Source organism: Panthera onca, chromosome D2 (assembly GCF_046562875.1).
Source record: "Panthera onca isolate mPanOnc1 chromosome D2, mPanOnc1 haplotype 2, whole genome shotgun sequence".
Taxonomy (NCBI): Eukaryota; Metazoa; Chordata; class Mammalia; order Carnivora; family Felidae; genus Panthera; species Panthera onca.
Genome location: NC_138349.1, coordinates 10,411,734 through 10,428,791, shown reverse-complemented (window position 1 = coordinate 10,428,791; position 17,058 = coordinate 10,411,734). Strand labels below are relative to the sequence as shown.

Below are 17,058 nucleotides of genomic sequence, written 5' to 3'. Positions count from 1 at the left end.
AGATGTCACAGCCTCGGGTCCCCACAGGGCCCAGGCAGGTGCATCCAGGAGGGGGTCTGGCCAAGTGGACCTCGTGTACCTGGTCTGAAGGGAGCAAATGCAAATCTGTTCTGGCGGCGGTGGCCGTGCAACGCCAAAGTCGCCCATCTCTGAATTTCTGAGAGAAGCTTGAAATGTGCATGTTTATGCGAAATCTTCTGAATTTTAATGTTGAGAAACAATTCCAAAAAATTTTAAACACAGCATAGGCCAGACACAGCACGGCTCACTGGCACCATTTGAGATATGTGCTGTGCTGTGCTGTGCTTGATCATTACAAGGCAGAAAATCAACATCGAGAGAAGGAAAGAAAAGAGAGGACACGCTTGTTATTCACTATCTTGAGCAGAAGTCAAGAGACGTGGGTCCCCGTCTTAGATCTTTGGCCAACGCCTCTGTCATCGGGCCAGCCACCTGTCCCGCTTTACTGGGCCTCGATTCCCCCTTCTCTGAAAAGAGGGGATCAGACAACGTGAATTCTCAAGGTTCGTCCTTCTGGAGCCTGGGATTCTGGGCCCTTGGCTCATAGACACCATTCAATGAGTAACAGGGATTTCCTGGAACACAGAGGCAACCTTGAGCTAATGGTGAATTCAGGTAGATGAGGTCCTCTGGCTTCTGGAGATTTCTTACGAGGAAGGGAAAAATTGACACACCAAAGTCACACTGAGGTGTCAGGGACACCATGACCTGTTTTCCCACCTCGTGGACCCCTCAGGGGTTTTGGAGGCACTGACACTCTCTGCTCCCCATCCTCACAAGAAGGCTGTAAGCTAGTGCCCTCGTGCAGTTCTTGGTGTATGTTTCGAAGATGAGGAAATGGAGGCTCAGAAGTGTTAAGCGTCTTCCCCAAGGCCACACAGCAAGTAGAAGGCCGTGGTAAACTGAGGCTGGTCTCTGTAAGGAAAGAGTATTTTTGCTAGGCAATAAGAATCCAAGGGTGAGCATCTCTGTTAAAAGACAGGCCGTCACCTGTGTCTTCTATACCTTCCCTGGCACGTAAAGACAGTGGCGAGCACTCAACCCAGTCCTGGACCACACTCTAGTTTTAAAAGACTTTCTTCAACCAAATAGCACACCCTCCTACATACATCAGTTTAAAAACAAACCAGATTCGCCAAAGTGGGTCTTTCTCCCTTCTCTTTGATGGTATTTTCTCTCAGAAGCCCAGACATGGAAAAAGACGGAATATGGTCTATTTGACATCTGCAGGGGCCACCTTCATCCCCGGGGCACCCTGGCATCAGAGAAGACACAGCAAGCACGACTTTGTCTCCAGAGAACATGAAAATCCCCTGTGCCCTGAGATAACTGGGCTTCTCCAGAACCATCCGCCTCGAACAGCCAGAACACGGAGAAACAGCCAATGCCGTGTCTATACCGAGAGCCACTTCCCAAGGCGTGTGCGCTGACGGGGCCCCAAGACTCAGCTCCCTTGTGCCTGAAGCTCAGCCGTGAACCTGGGTCTGGGCAGAAGCATCTTCTCTGCGGCCCAGGCCCAGGCCCAGGGGGTTCTTATTTATACACACGCTGGCAGTTACCCTTTAGACCCATACCGTGTTTTGCCTCTTGCCAGAGTTTTCCCAAAGTTATCTGACAACAGTTGTGTCAGGGAGCCGGGGTCATGGCTTAGAAGGTTGCCCCGATGCTGTAGATGACAACCTGAGGCTCCACGGGACCAGGTGGCTTCCCCAGGGCCATATGGCTGGGGAGGGCCAAGCTGGGCTTGACGTGTGGCTTCTCAACTCCGCTGGGTCGGGCTGCCTGGGCACACTATGACCTATGACCTCTCCCCACTCCACCTGAAGGTCAGGGATCTCCCTGTGCTCTGGACAGTGACGGTGGGCCAGAGATGCCACCTTTGGCCTTGAAGCCCATGGCCGCTCAGAGGCCTCTCCACCGGCTTGGAGAGACAAAGTCGAGCATACGGCCCTGGCTGTGGTCTGTGCACAAATCCAGCCCGTCTGCTGGATGGTGTCCGGGGGCTGCACGGGAGGCCAGGAAGACAAGGAGAGAAAGGGGGAGAAAAGAGCTGCCGTGGACAGAATTGCGTCCCTCCCAGACTCCCATGTTGATGCCCTGTTCCCCAACGTGACTGTATTTGGAGGATGGGGCCTTTGTGGGGGGGGGGGGGGTAATTAAAGGTAAATAGAGTCATGAAGGTAAGGACCTCATCCCATGGCTGTGGTGGCCTCATATGAAGAGGAAGAGAGTGCATCCGCCTCCCCCACCCCTCTCTCTCCCCCCAACTCCTTCGCCCCTCTCTCTCCCCCTGTCTCTCTCTGTTTCCCCACCCCGCCCCTCTCTGCCCAGGCGCTGAGGAAAGGCCATAGGAGGACGGAGTGAGAAGGCGCCCAGCTACAAGCCAGGAAGAGAGCTCTTACCAGAAACCAAATCAGCTGTAAGCCCCGATTTTGGAGTTCCAGACCCCACAACTTGTGTGAAATGAATCTCGGCGGTTTAAGCCGCCCAGTCTGTGCTATTTTGTTGTGGCCGCCGGAGCTAAGACAGACATCAACTCGGGAGAAGAGGGAGAGAGAGCAACCCCACGGTGGCCGGTCACCAGCCAGGGTGCTTCATCGCGTCGCCCTTACCCCTCACTTTTCAGGCCTAACCGCCCCCCCACCCCAAATCTCTTCCATCTCCAGGGAGCCTTCAAGGGATCCTGTTCCCATTCCACAGAGACCAGGGCTGAGGGCTGCCCCAGTCAGCTCAGGGAACCATTTTTCTCCCTTATAAACTGACTTTCAGGGGTGCCTGGGTGGCTCCGTCGGTTAAGCGTCCGACTTCGGCTCAGCTCACGATCTCACGGTTCGTGAGTTCGAGCCCCGCCTCGGGCTCTGTGCCGACGGCTCAGAGCCTGGAACCTGCTTTGGATTCTGTGTCTCCCTCTCTCTCTGCCCTTCCCCTGCTCCTGCTCTCTCTCTCAAAAATAAATAAATGTTAAAAAGATGTTTTTTTTAAAAAATCCTGACTTTCACACGGACATATTTGCTCTCTGCTTCCCTCCCTTGGCCGGGGGGGGGGGGGGGGGAGGAAGGGGGGGGTTGTACCTATTGCCGTTGTCCACCAGAGAATGACCCTCAAGTGTTCCTTTGACCCAGATCACTCACCTTCCTCAGCGTGCTCTATCCTTCAAGAAGGTCAGGTGTGGGTCCACCCCCTGACCCAAATCTCACCCATCAGGGAGGGACTGACGGGGGGTGGGGGGCGGTTGCCAGAGGTGCAGGCGTCGAGAAGACTCCCAGTTCTGGCATCCAGCCTGCCGGATATGGACCCCCGCTCTCCCTGGGGCAACGGAGTGACTGTGAACGAGCTGACTGACCCCCGCACCTGCCTCAGAGGAGCGTTGTGAACCCTCCTCCCTCCCAGGTTCGTTCCCTTCTCAGCAGGGCCAGGGAGGGAATGGGTTTTACTGCTCTCGCGTAGCCAGTGCCCAGCATACCGGAAAGCTCTTAGATAAAATTGAAGCTCCCAGCAAATGATTTAATGAGTGCCAGCCTTGTTCCCTGTCAACCTGATTGTAAAATTATGTGAAGAAGCCACCAAGGCCCCACTCGTGAAACATGTTGCATGGTGCCTGCCGCCCCCCCCCAAAAAATACATCCACGTCCCAACCCCTGAAACCCACGAGTGTGAACTTTTGGGGAGATAGGGCCTGTGCAGGTATCGTGAAATCAAGGGTCTCAAGATGAGATCGTCCTGAATCATATGGTGTCCCTACATCTGATGACAAGTGACGTCATCGGAGACACACAGAGAAGAGACATACGTGAAGAGGAGTAAAGAGGGCCACGTGATGACAGAGACAGCGACACAGCCACAAGCCAAGGAATTTCTAGAGCCAACAGAAGCAGAAAGGGGCAAAGGCAGATTCTTCCCTTGCTGAGACCTTGATTTGGGACCCTGGCCCTCAGAACGGCCACAGAATAAACTTCTGTTGTGTTAAGCCACCAAGTTTGTGGCAATTTTTTACAGCAGCCATAGGAATGTATAACACCCTACAGGACTATTTTAACAATGGATAGGAACTAATATACCCTCCAATCCCTAGTGGGGGACTGGGCCCACCGTACATAACTTGCAGCTGGCCAGTTTGGTGGAAGGCGGTAGGATGAGCCTAGAAAATGTTCCGAGGTCATCCCCTGACAAAGCAACTTGACAAACTGGCTTAAAGAGCCATTGCTTGCTGGCTTGGTGCCCAGCACAGAGCCCAGTGTGGGGCTTGAACTCACGACTCCGAGATGAAGGCCTAAACTGAGTTCAAGAGGTGGACGCTTAGCCAACTGAGCCACCCAGGCGCCCCAAGCCGTTCTGGAAGGCACGGTCCCCTTTTCTTCTTACCTAAATGCCAACTCTGCCCAACCAGCCTTCCCTCCCCCAGAAGCAGGGTGTGGCTACGAGTTTCCAGAATGCACCTTGACCCTTGGCTCCACCAAATGTCAAAGCACCTGCCTCATGGGAGCTAAGTTAAACACTCCGCCGGAGCCTCCCTTTGCACAAACTCTGATAGCGTTTCACCTTCCAGGACACACACTGCTCGGCGTTCATCGCGTGGAGCTGGACCCAGCAGCCATGGCTCCGGGTGGCCCGTCATACTCTGCGTCCCTTCCTGCCTGCGAGGGTGGGGGAGGCGGGGTGGTCAGGAGAGGTCAGAACGCGGTTCTGGTGGACTGCTGGGGAGAAGGGCTTGCAAAGGAAACCGCTCGGGCTAGCGAGAACTCTCGGTAGTGGGGGGCAGGGTGGGGTGGCTTGGGGAGCTTGTGACCCTCCCGATCTCCAACCCCTCAAAGGCAGCAAAAACAACAGCGCCACTGGATTTGCATAAAAGCAGCACGCTTGCTACGCACAAGTGGCTCCGAATCACTTCCCCGAGTCCCCAGACCCCCTCCCGTGCCAACTCTAGACCCTCAACTCATCCAATGAAGAAATTCTGGAGCCACCCCGGCCAGCCCCTTCTTTCTTAATAGCTCGTGTTCTCTCCTGTAGGTGCGGAGCTGCCCCAAAGTCTTGAAGATGCCCTTGAGTCATGTTGGAGATCTTAAATAACCAGGGGGAATTCTGAATGTTTTTATTGTCCTGAAAAGCCCTGAAAGCCTGGTCTACCACGGTGCATGTCCGCACATTCAACCACACATACCCACCCGGCCGCTGCCCGGGGGCCCCTTCTCGGGTTTTCCTTGGGTCTACGGGTGCCATGTAAATCAGGCCAGGCCAACAAGGCGTACCTTTCAAGGGACCACACTTACACCCTTGCATTCTCCCTCACACTCGCCCCAGTCTTTGAAAAGGGTCTAGGCTTTCATCCTGGGGATCTGCCAGAGGCTCAGCTTGCCCAAAGCAGCAAGGTACGCCTGCACTTGACTAAGCTCACCTGCTTTGGGGTCAGAAAAATAAGGGCTTAGTGTTTGAGTCGCTTTCACCTTCATTCGGAAGACAAGGGGAAAGCTGAAACCAGACCTATGCATTATTACTACCAGTCTCCGTTACCTGTACGCATTTATTGCATAGGTAGATTTTTTCGCCCAGATTTTTCACGTGGGGGAGTTGTGTGCTGATGTTCGGGGCAAGTGACCCTGTCACATCAAGTCTTCAGCCATCTGACCTTCCGGTTCTTGGGAAGCAGAAGTCATAATTATGTGTGCAGGTGAGCCAAGGCAGACCCAACAGGGTCTGTCCTGGGATTGCCTTTGTGTGCAGAGAGGAGTTTGGACGAGGATGTGTGCCCACCAGCTCTCCCATGAAAATCTGAATGCACACAAGAACCCCAGAGTGATGGCTAATAAGGCCTTCTCACAGGATTGTAAAGAGGGCCATCCTGCCCCCTCAAACCGGTCCTGCCGAGGCACAGAGGTGCTCCTTGGCCGGAAGAGATCAGATTTACTTCCCGCCAAACAAGCCTCATTCAAATCTGAATGTCAACCTCTCACCTTCCCTCCTTCTGGAAGAGCCACGCTATTTAGCCTTCGGTCTGCAGATCTCTGTGGCAACACTGGGCATGTTGCTACACGGAGCTCCTGGGAAGAAAGGGAGCCAGGAAGGCTCGTTCAGACACATCACGTTGGCCACTCACTGTCTCCAAAGGATCTTAAAACACCCTGCTTCGCCAAAGGGTGTTTTTCATGACTTTCATTCCCACCCCCGGGCCTCTTTCAAGTGGACCCTATTCTCACATGCATCACCCAATTTCAGGACCTTGTTACCTGCTACTGTCCTTGCCCACAAGCCTTGTTGGGCCGTGGGGTTTTTGTCGAAACGATCCAACTGCTGTTACAGAGCTACGGAGGCTGTCCACGATGCATAAATGAACGTGCATGTCTGTGTTCCAATAAAACTTTATTTATGGCCTGAAATTTGAGTTTTATATAATTTTCACACGTCGCGAGATACGTCTTTTTTATTTTCTCCCAACCATTTAAAAACATAAAACTCTCCCTTACAGCTCACAAGTGGTACAAAAGCAGGTGGTAGGCCCGATTTGGTCTGTGGGCCACAGTTTGTCCCCCCCCGCCCCCCACCGGATCCACTCAAGAGCAGGAAAGCTCTCCCACTAACCACACCTGCAGCCCCAGTGACACCGCTGCCCTTTTGTGATTTAGTGTTTTGCCTTTGCCTTCTTCCTTCACAGCTCTGGCAGCTACTGGGTGATGGCCAGCAATAAACCAGGAGCGTCTGCATTTTGGTCAGATCTAAATCCAATACAAAGCAACCAAAGGGCTAGTCTCATGGGGAGTAAGGATGATGCCAGGAAGGAAACTAGGTTCTTTCTTCCTCTCCCGCTGGGTTAGTGTATGCAAAGATACACTTAGCCTTTTTCCAGAAGAGGCGGCCGATCAAGTCACAGCATAACTAAAGGGCGGCTCTCGGTCTGCAGAGCAAACTATCCAGCCGTCCTCTCTCATTTCCATTCTCCCAGTACGCGCTGTAGGAAGGAGATATGTTGGAATCAACCAGAACTCTTAATGAAGTTCCCCCATGGAACAGTGCGTATTTCAATCTCTCCAAACCTGTTGGGTAACAACGTTAATTTCATAATTCCCGTAGATTTAGGGGGACAGCCCCTAAATGATACAATCCCAACCCCGGTAGAACACGCATCAGACCTTCTCTGTTTTGTCCACAGGATATTTCCTTTTGTCACAGGACCCATTTTGATTTTGCTTGTAACAACATCACATACAAGGCTAGGAAGGAGCTTCCCTTGCAAAAACCCTCCCAAACTTTTACTTCTGGTCTTTCAGACCGTGGTACTTAAACCATTCACCAGCTTGGTCCCTACAGTTCTTAACATGTTGACTCATCCCTTAAAGCTCATACAGGGCATTGCCTGGCAAGGTTTAGAGAGCAAATTCTTGTTTAAAAAGGGGAGCATAGGGGCGCCTGGGTGGCTCAGTCGGTTAAGCGTCCAACTTCGGCTCAGGTCATGATCTCACAGTTAGTGAGTTCGAGCCCCGCGTCGGGCTCTGGGCTGATGATTCAGAGCCTGGAGCCTGCTTGGGATTCTGTGTCTCCCTCTCTCTCTGCCCCTCCCCCGCCCTCTCTGTCTGAAAAATAAATAAAACTTAAAAAAAAAAAATCAAACTAAAAAGGGGACCATAACAGGTTGAGTGCTGTAAGCATAATTTCATTTTTAGAATTTTTGGTCATTTTTACAAACGTAAAAGTTAAATGATGTTTGTTCAGGGAAGTGGGGGGAGACCTCATGAAATTCACAACTGTCTAGCAATTTCATGAATCAGTTTCTTCAGTAGTAATTGTAAATACATATACATATTTATACTTTTCTGACCTTGTATCTACATCTATGTGTATGTTTACATCTGTAGCTGTAGAAAGATGATAAATATAAGCATAAACTGCTGCTAATATTTGAAGGCCACACAGCAGGCACTGTGTTCAGTGCTTCCCAGGTAAAGTCTTATTTAATTCAACAATCATTTGAGAGAGATCACTTATCATCCCTTTCCGGAAGAAGAATACGTTTCCTCCTCTATTCTTAATTTATAAATCCATCGAGGTTCTCTGTCCCTTTCCAAATACATCGTGCTACAGACTTTGACTTGAAAGGGATACAGGCAGGATTCGGTTAAATGACCCCAACTAAGGAATTAAAAAGAGAGAAAGAAACTAAAAAGACACAGCCCGGAAGGAGGCAGTGTTCTGAGCCATAGGAGGAAAGATCACTCACCTGCATACGTATTTTAAACCCAATTCTGCCACTCAACTGCTACATACTCTAGGATTCAGATTTGCAAATTAGAAGAAACCCACTGCCTTTTATTTCAAAGGTCCTGAGCTAGTGGGAGATAGTGGCAAGGTGGTCAACGCGGATCGTTGTCCTATCCACTGTCTTCTTTCCACAGCACCTCGTGTGACCTCTGAGCCAGGACTGAGAGGCAATTTGGAGCAGCCCATCAAAACCCCCTGAACCCTGAGGCAAAAAGGACACAAGAAGGGCCCCATTCCAGAACGTCACTTAAGACGTGGAAGGGCTCCTGCAGTCCGTGCCCGGCCAAGTCATTTCAAGGCTTCCTGGGGATGAAATGTGAGAGAAGATAAACTTTGCTTTCATCTTTAAAAACATCAAAAAATAAATAACATCAAAACGCTGGCTGGATAAGGAGGGCTCCCATGCGCATACATAAGTAATGGTGCATGAATCAGTCCCAATGGATCGCTCAAGTCCCCCAGACTTCGTTTGGTGTAAAACTGGGGACGTGAGACGCACTCAAGGATTCCGGCCAGGAAGCAGGTCTCTCCTTCTGCAGCCCGTGGCCGAGCTTCCTTCCTTTCTCGGCCAAGAGGAAAAAGAGAAGGATCGATTTCTCAGCACCCTCTGCTCCATGAGCCTCCACTGAAGCCCTCTCACCGATCTTGGCCATTTTAGAAGTGCAAAAGCCAGGCCAATTATTTTGTTCTAGAGAACCCAGTAAGGTATTCTGTATCTTTCACTCATGATCTGGGGGGGATCTCCTCGGCTATTACATTCTTAGGAAGACACTTGGCACCCACTAGGATGGCTATAATAAAAAATACGGACAATAAAAATGTTGGCAAGGATATACAGAAACGAGAACCTTCATACATTGCTGGCGAGCATGTAAAATAGTGCAACCACTGTGGAAACACTCTGGCAGTTCCTCGAAAGGTTAAACACAGAGTTACCGTGTGACCCAGGGATCCCACTGCTAGGTATACACCCAAGAGAAATGCAAACTTATGTCCACACAAACACTTGTACGCTAATGTTCATAGCGGCACTTTTCCTGATAGGCAAACAGTGGAAACCAAAGGTCCATCAACCAACGGACGGATAAACGAAATGTGTATATATCCACACAGTGGAATAGGATTTGGTAATAAAAAGGAATTACCGATAGACGCTACAAAATGGGTGAATCTTGAAAATACCATGCTAAGTGAAGGAAGGCAAACACAAAAGACCATGTATTGGACTACGATCCCGTTTCTGTGAAATGGTTAGGACAGGCAAATCCATAGACAGGAAGCAGATCGAGGGTTGCAGGGCTCAGGGGAAAAGGGAAATGGGAAGTGGCTGCTCATTGGGGCAGGGCTTCCTTTTGAAGTGATGAAAACGTTCTGGAATTAGGGGGCGATGGTTGCACAACCTTGTGAATACACTAGGAAAAAAAAATCACAAAGGTACAAAAACAAATTCTTAGAAGGACACTATTGAGGTTGGTGTGCCGGAGCTGAGCTAAGTTCCTCTAGGTAGCCCTCACTGCGGGACCGCGAGGCTGGTGGTTAACTAGTCCTACGGTCGAGGAAATCAAAGTCCCCATAGAATCCAAGACTTGCCCAACATCACCCGGCTTTAAGAAATAAATGAATCCATTCTGTCTCAGTCTATCACCGTCTCTCTCCAGTACTGTGCAAGGCTGCAGCCTTATTTAGACCATTCCCAGCCATGCCACGCTCAGGAACCTCCAGTTCCTAATCTGTAATTGTGGGGACCTCTGTATGCCACCCTTCCGGAGGCTTAACTGTACAGTTCAAGCTAGTGGACCAACTTCCTGTTTCCAGAATGGTGGCTGGGTCCTCAATGCATGGCTGTGCAAGTTTGCCAGAGGTTTGTAACTGCGTGTTTTAGGTTCCTGTGTGGAGGGAAGCTCCCTGAGGTAAAGGATTGAGAGGCTTAACAGGGCAGAAGGGTACCCAGTCCCAAGGGAATCCACAGAACCCTCCGGAAGGCCCCATCTCTCCGCCCCACTCTATCCTTCCCACCCTGCCTGACCCCACCACCAGCTACTTTCCAAGGCAGCCTCTTGACTACACCCTTCCCAGTTGGAGATGGCAGGCCCAGGGACGACCCATCTCTCACGGAGGTGTCCGAGACTTTTGTTTCTTTGTAAATGAACTGGTCTCACATCATGATGGCAATCACACTGTGGTTCAACTAATTTCCATTGCTTTCCTTGGGTCTGGTGGGGGGCGGCGGTGGCGGGGGTGGGGCGGGGGGGGAGGACCAGAAGCTCCAGGATTGCTATCATACCCTGCTTCCATCTGTTTATTTGGGGCAGGGCTCAAAAAAAGAAGTATTTCTCATCCTTCTCATGGACCATTCTGCCATCTTTCCCTCGATGACAAATCTCTCGAAATAATTCAAAAATCAAAATGGCCAATAGCCAGTATGGGATTCGAATCTCCATTGTCGACTAAAAAGCCATAAACTGCCCCTTTAGTCCCAAAGGCATAAAATGCACACCATCGATCTTCACAGAGAAGGACTCTTACGGATGCAGCACCCAGCTTCAAACACGCGTGCCGCACCAGTAAGTTAGCCCTCAGCCCGGGCCAAGGGGGTCCCCCCACTCCTGTGACAATGCCCAGTGGGCTGCAGAATAATCCTCCTGTACACACGTAATTAAAAGCTGCTTCCAATTAGTTTCTGAAGTCCCATTCTCTTGGGTGGGATTACAACTCTGCTCTGCTGATGACCGATGGTGGGGAGCACGGGAGATTGGCAAATGCAGAACCAGGCCAGTAGGCCACCCTCCAGATAGCCGGTAAGACCCTCGGTCCACTAATGGCCTCAAACACAATGAAGGCCCCAAACATGGCACTTTTCAACCATAAGGCTCCGAGAGCACGGCTGAAGTTTGGGAGAAGTCAGACTAGTTTTGTCTCCCTTTCCTGCTACGGAGGCTGGCAGGCAGGTATAATGAGAGCTTGAGTCATAGAATTTGCACGTTATTAGCAGGAAGAACACCATTTCCCTCTTCAGATTCTTGGTGGCATGGAAATAGGTCAAATCATTTTAAAATTTGTTCAGGCTATCTTTTTGAAATGCTGAAGCAAACTCTCCTCTCCGTACATCATGGGGAAGCCAGCCTAAGAGGTTTCAAGGTCCCTCCCCAGGGTCCCTACCTTCTGAATAAGTTTTTCAGCACCTGGCATCCTTACAACACCACGTCCCTGTTTGCAAAGCTCTCACCCGTGCCATCCCCCGTTTGCTCTTCTGGGAGAAACTAGGGCCCACAAAGCTACAAGGACATCTTTGGGGCCCTAAGAAGCAACAGAGCCAGAACATAAACCAGCTTCCCCTGATTTTCCACTGGATCCACCGGTCTCAGGGTCCCAGGTTCTGCTGGTCTCAGCCAACCCCTCTGACAATTCATCACCGGTTTGTAGCCAACAACGAGCCTTCCCGGCTCTGGCTTTCGTGCAATCCCACCGAACGGCACCGAGTCGACACCCCTCCAAGCACAGGAAACCATTTGGTGAGACAAGAGTATTAAAAAAATAAGCTGCGTGACATTTATTTTGTCTTGTTAACATTAATATCTGTAGAAACATTTTTATTGTCAGTATAAAAATTAACAGGCTTTATTAAATACTTTCTCCAATTCCATAACAAATAGAATCAGTGTAATCTGCATTCATGTTGCATGGTTATAGCAAAGTGAGTAGGTGTTTCCAAAGCAAAACACGATACTTGAATACAGAACCAACAACACGGCGACATCGTGTCTGACACGGGTATCAGGCTGGATCTTTCCGCGAGGTCCTGCCAGAACTAGACAGAAGCAATCCCTTAAAAAGATGGAAGTATCCCCCAAACTATCAGCAGAACAACTCAACGTTCAATTTCTACGATGAGATGTTAAGACTCTAAGAGGCTGCTCTAACGCCAATGAATCTGGAAGCCATTATCAAAATTCACCGAAGAGAATACAGGCTAATCTGATTAACGTGCGACTCAGGCAGAAGTCCAGCTGCCGGAGAGAAGTACATTCTGCTATCAGCTCAACTAAGGTCCATCCTTGAGGAATGGATTAAGGCATCTTTTTAAGAGAGCGCTGGTACCATTTGTCTTGGGAAGTCCAGTTACATGATCCATGGGCCCAGTGACAGGGCTGCACAGCAAAACAAAATACTTTCTTATTAATGGGGTTCGCTTACTATCGGCATTTTGGTGGTTTAAGAACAATCATCTGACAGCAGAGTTTAAACAAATAAATCAAAACTTCATTTTCCCCAAATTAGTCATATTCGGTAAATATTTCTCTTGTCAGAGAATCTGATAACTAGTTAAGTCCAAGCAAGAGATTAACTAGTCCGATGCGCTGCCTGCATAGAAATGCCACTTAAATTACGAAAAAACAAAAACACAAGACTATAAATGATTAATTGTTTTGTATATTACCAATTCATTAATAAATTAATGTTATACCATTTTCCCTGAAAGCAAAAGTATCCTTCCACCTCTGCTCGGTGAAAATTAAGAAATTCTGTGTAAGAACAGCATTTATTTAGCAAATAGCTATTAAAAAGAGACCAATTTTTCTAGGTGCATTGGGACATCCATTTAAAATCAATACAAAAAATAATTCCTTGTAAATATATAATATATATTTATACATAATTTGAATATATTTACATACACCCAGCACCTATATACTGCAATTGTGCTCTGTAAGTGTGTGCTGACATATATTTTCTCCAATTATTACAAAATTCACAAGGAAGGCAGAACATGCGTTTGCCTTGAGTCCAACTGGTCCACAGCCAGTACCCACAGTGGGTCACGGGTGCGTGGTGGCCCACGGACAAGTCGATTGCCCCAGAAACATTCTTCTTCTCCTGGTGAAGGTTACAAGTTTCCAACTGTATACACTCTTTACACGTGTGCGGATTACTTTTCTAATTATTTACTCCTCTGATCCATATATACAAGCGGAGACAGCAAGCTCCCGGGGGCGTGGCCTCCCTGCTCAGTGTGGCTAGGTTCTCGGTGCCGTCCTGTCTGGGGACAGAAGGACAAGCCCGTTCATGTTTTAACACTGCCGTTTACATGTGGATACTGAGGAAGGCATGGTTCGTAAGGCATGGGGTCCGGAGAGAAAACAGAATCGTCTCCTGAAGAACAAGAACTCCTTGTGTCAGGGTAACTAGGTGAATACTGTTCGAGAGGCTGACTGAGGTCCAAGTATTCCTGAAAGAAGGGAAGAGAGACGTTTTATTTCATCTTGGGTCAGGATAACAAGGTGAATACGGTTCGAGAGGTTGACTGAGGTCCAAGTATTCCTGAAAGAAGGGAAGAGAAGACTTTTATTTCACACGCAGGCTCTCGAGACGCGATAGTGGGGACAGGACAGGGGCGCCCCTTGAAGATTCCAGAGGTCCAGCCCCCACCCGGGTCCCACCAAGACCTCCTCGAGACCCCAACTAGGTTTACTCCAGGCTGCCCTCGACTTTTCTCTTACAACCCATCGTGACTGAACTATGGGCAAGCAGGGAACGTCCAAACCCAGCTGATAAGAAGGAGGTGCCGACCGGTCAATTCCACTGGCACAGACCCCGGGCGAGCGGCTGGCTACTATGTGCCTCCTCGAGAGAGAGCACCCGGGTCAAATTCGAGCCCCGGCAAAATGACAAAAACATAATGTGCTGTGCACTCCTGGGACCCCTTTAAATAGCTGAGACCATGAATATTTATTTTACGAATTACATTTCACTCCTGCAGTTTCTAGGATCGTTTAAGGGAAATATGTCTCCCTTCAGCGGGTAATTTCACAGATGTAATCATCACTCTCAGAAGCCCTCCGAGTTGAAAATGTAAACAGGTTCAGAAAAGGCTCGGATAGACTCGTGCATGTTCAATCCATAATGGACTGTTAAAGAAAAGTTTGAAATTCAAAAAGGGCTCTTCTGAGCTCCCCGGGGTGACCCAGGATAACATTTCCTCCGACTTATGGTAGGCTCTGAGTCCACTGCCTGGTCTTGTATGGCCCATGAGCGAAAAATGGTTTTTTAACATTTTTCAATGGTTGGGGGGGGGGGCGGTGGAAATCAAAAGACGAATAGTATCTCATAGCATTAAAATGATATAAAATGACATAAAATTCACCCAAAATTTCAATGTTAGGGTCCACCAAGTTTTATCCGGAAGACAGACACTCATTTACGCATCGTCCGTAAGTGCTTTCTCACCCTGATGGCAGGACTGAATATTGCCAACAGAGGCGATCTGGCTCACAATGATGACAATATTTACTATCTGGCCCTTTACTGACGAGGTTTGCAGACCCCCGCTCTGCGAACTATGGGAAGATTTCTAAACGGGGAAACAGCCGGGCCTCGCTGCCCCCGCTGGGCTCACACACTGGGGCCGTTCTGCTCACACCCCCCAAGCCAGTGACATTCCAGGACAGGCGGTTTTGCTGAGGGGAGACAAAAAGTGCAGACCACAGCACAACCAGCCCCCGTGTTATCAGAAAAGAGCCCACAGAATGTTGGCGACTATACATTTTAAAAGACCAAAAAAAAAAAAAAAAAAAATTTTTAAATTAAAAAAAAAATAAACCGCTATAATTCATCACCAGGGTTGGCAAGAAAAGAACCCCCATCCGAGAGTGGGGGATGTGTAAGTTCCAACAACATCAGCATTAACCGCACAACTGGAAACAAACACGCCCACCACATCAAAAGAGAACTTTTTGCTTACAATGATAAAAATGAAATTTTGTCCTAAATGGAACCATTTTTCTCCAGCATATGGTAATGATTTTCAGAAGGAAAGAAACTTCGATTTTTATATCCGTTAGACAATATGGCATTCTGCTTTATTTTAGGATGCTAGATGTAAATTTCAGCATGAATGGGCCCGCTTTAAATATAAATATATAAATAAAGTAGCACAGAGCATAGACACAGGACCATTAAAATGGAACATTAGTGCTGTCCCAGTTGCTACATGCAGCCATAAATGTTCAGATCTGATAGGGAAAAAAATAGGAATATCAGTGGAGTCCAAGTCTAGGGTTAAAGGAACTTACACTAGAAACAACAATTTTGGCAGGAGAAGAAAGTTGCTTTTTTTTTCCCCCCCTTGAACTATTCCTTTCCTTTCAACTTCTGAAGGTCAGCTGTATTCATTTAAATGCAATCTCTCCTTTTATCAGCTACAGTTAGACGCACAAGATAATGTTGCTGGCTTAAGGCTTCGGATTATTTCTTTTTTGAAAAAGTCATTCCCATACTATTAAATGTATTATTTAAAAATACGTTAAATGTATTATTTTTATTTAAGCAATTTTAAGCTTTCGTTGCTGTTGGTAAGACAACTGTGGGTTTGGGGGAGGTTTTTTTTCTCGTTCGGAGGGAAGACTGCTCTCTGTACCCTCACTGAATGTCTCCAATTCGTTCATGAACAGTTTTTTCGTGGGGGGTTTTCTGGCCTTGCTGGGTTTTATGCTCTCTCCTGCTCAGATCATACATTTTCCACAACCATACAGACCACTCTCTGTCTGCATGCTGAAGCAGGCACTGCCCGGACTGCATTCGGACAGTGAGGGGTGTTTCTTTTACTGGTATGGACTAGAAATATTTTATAGAAAACATATCTTGACAAAAAATACAAGTTTTCACTTAAAAAATCGCAAGCCGAAGGGGCGCCTGGGTGGCTCGGTTGGTTGAGCGACTGACGTCGGCTCAGGTCATGATCTTGTGGTTTGTGAGTTCGAGCCCCGCGTCCGGCTCTGTGCTGACGGCTCAGAGCCCGGAGCCTGCTTGGGGTTCTGTGTCTCTCCATCTCTCAACCCCTCCCCTGCCCATGCTCTGTGTCTGTCTTTCAATAATAAATAAAAAAATTAAAAAAAAATCGCAAGTCGCCCGTTAGAGGAAAACTGTGTGTGCATTCACACACCCGGGGATAGAGGTCACATGCCATTAGTGGACAGGGTCACGGCGGACAGGGACAGGGGCGTGTGTCGTGCGGGAACTCAGATGGCAGTCCACTGCTTCCAAGGGAGCCCATCGGCGGCTCCTCCACTAACGACTAGGGTGCGGAGTCCAACTGGCCCACGCACCCTCCCATGCAAGCCCAAAGGCTGCCGCCGGACGCTTCTCTCCCCTCCCCCCTTCTCCTACCCACCACCCCAGAGCCAGAGAGGCGCAGCCTCGCGGAGGGTCCGGTTGCGTGAGTCCGCTCTGAGAAAAATCAGGACTCAGGAGGCGCAGAGATTTTGACTCTGTCTGAGCCCCGTGGGAAAACGATCGACCACAGCGCAGCCTCCTGCGGGCGAGGTTGCGTTGAAAGCGCCGCACCGGCCTCCCAAGAAAGGGCCGCGGGCTCCTGGAAGGGGGGTTCTTACCTCGTTGGTGGTGAGAGTGAGAATTCGGTCCAAGTCTTCCACCAACTGTTTGAACGTCGGCCTCTGTGAGGGCACGGCGTGCCAACAATCCCTCATCATCATATACCTGGGGAAACAGATTTCCTGGTGAATGCATTCTGTACGTACTAGGCGCCCGGCTAGAAGCCAGCTTTAAGAGGCGCTATGGAGACACGTCCGAAGTGATGACAATGGATCAGAACTTTCCAGATGAGAAGGCAGTTCTCTGCACTCCCCCTGCCCCCGCCCCCACCAAATTCACCTCTTGGTTTCCTCTGAAAGGCGCTCTGAGCTACAAAAACATCACTTTACCCAAAGTGTCTCAGGGCAGTATCTATGCCATGAAGACAGACATTTGTCGAGATGCCTTCACTGCCGGGTTCTG

At 49.1% G+C, this 17,058-nt stretch overlaps 1 protein-coding gene across 17 annotated transcripts in view; it reads right to left on the bottom strand.

Annotated features, from left to right (window-relative positions):
• Positions 1–11,792: 11,792 nt before the first annotated feature.
• The window catches only part of FGFR2 (fibroblast growth factor receptor 2), a 108,323-nt gene continuing 103,057 nt past the window's right edge, over positions 11,793–17,058 (bottom strand). For 13 of the 17 annotated variants that reach the window (XM_081790447.1, XM_060641319.3, XM_081790449.1 and 10 more), the window contains 2 exons: positions 16,656–16,761; positions 11,793–13,495 (listed from right to left, as the gene is read on the bottom strand). In XM_081790447.1, the coding sequence (XP_081646573.1) occupies positions 13,331–13,495; positions 16,656–16,761 (271 nt within the window). In that variant the 3' untranslated portion in view covers positions 11,793–13,330. The other 4 variants (XM_081790450.1, XM_060641322.3, XM_081790455.1 and 1 more) reach the window with 1 other exon arrangement.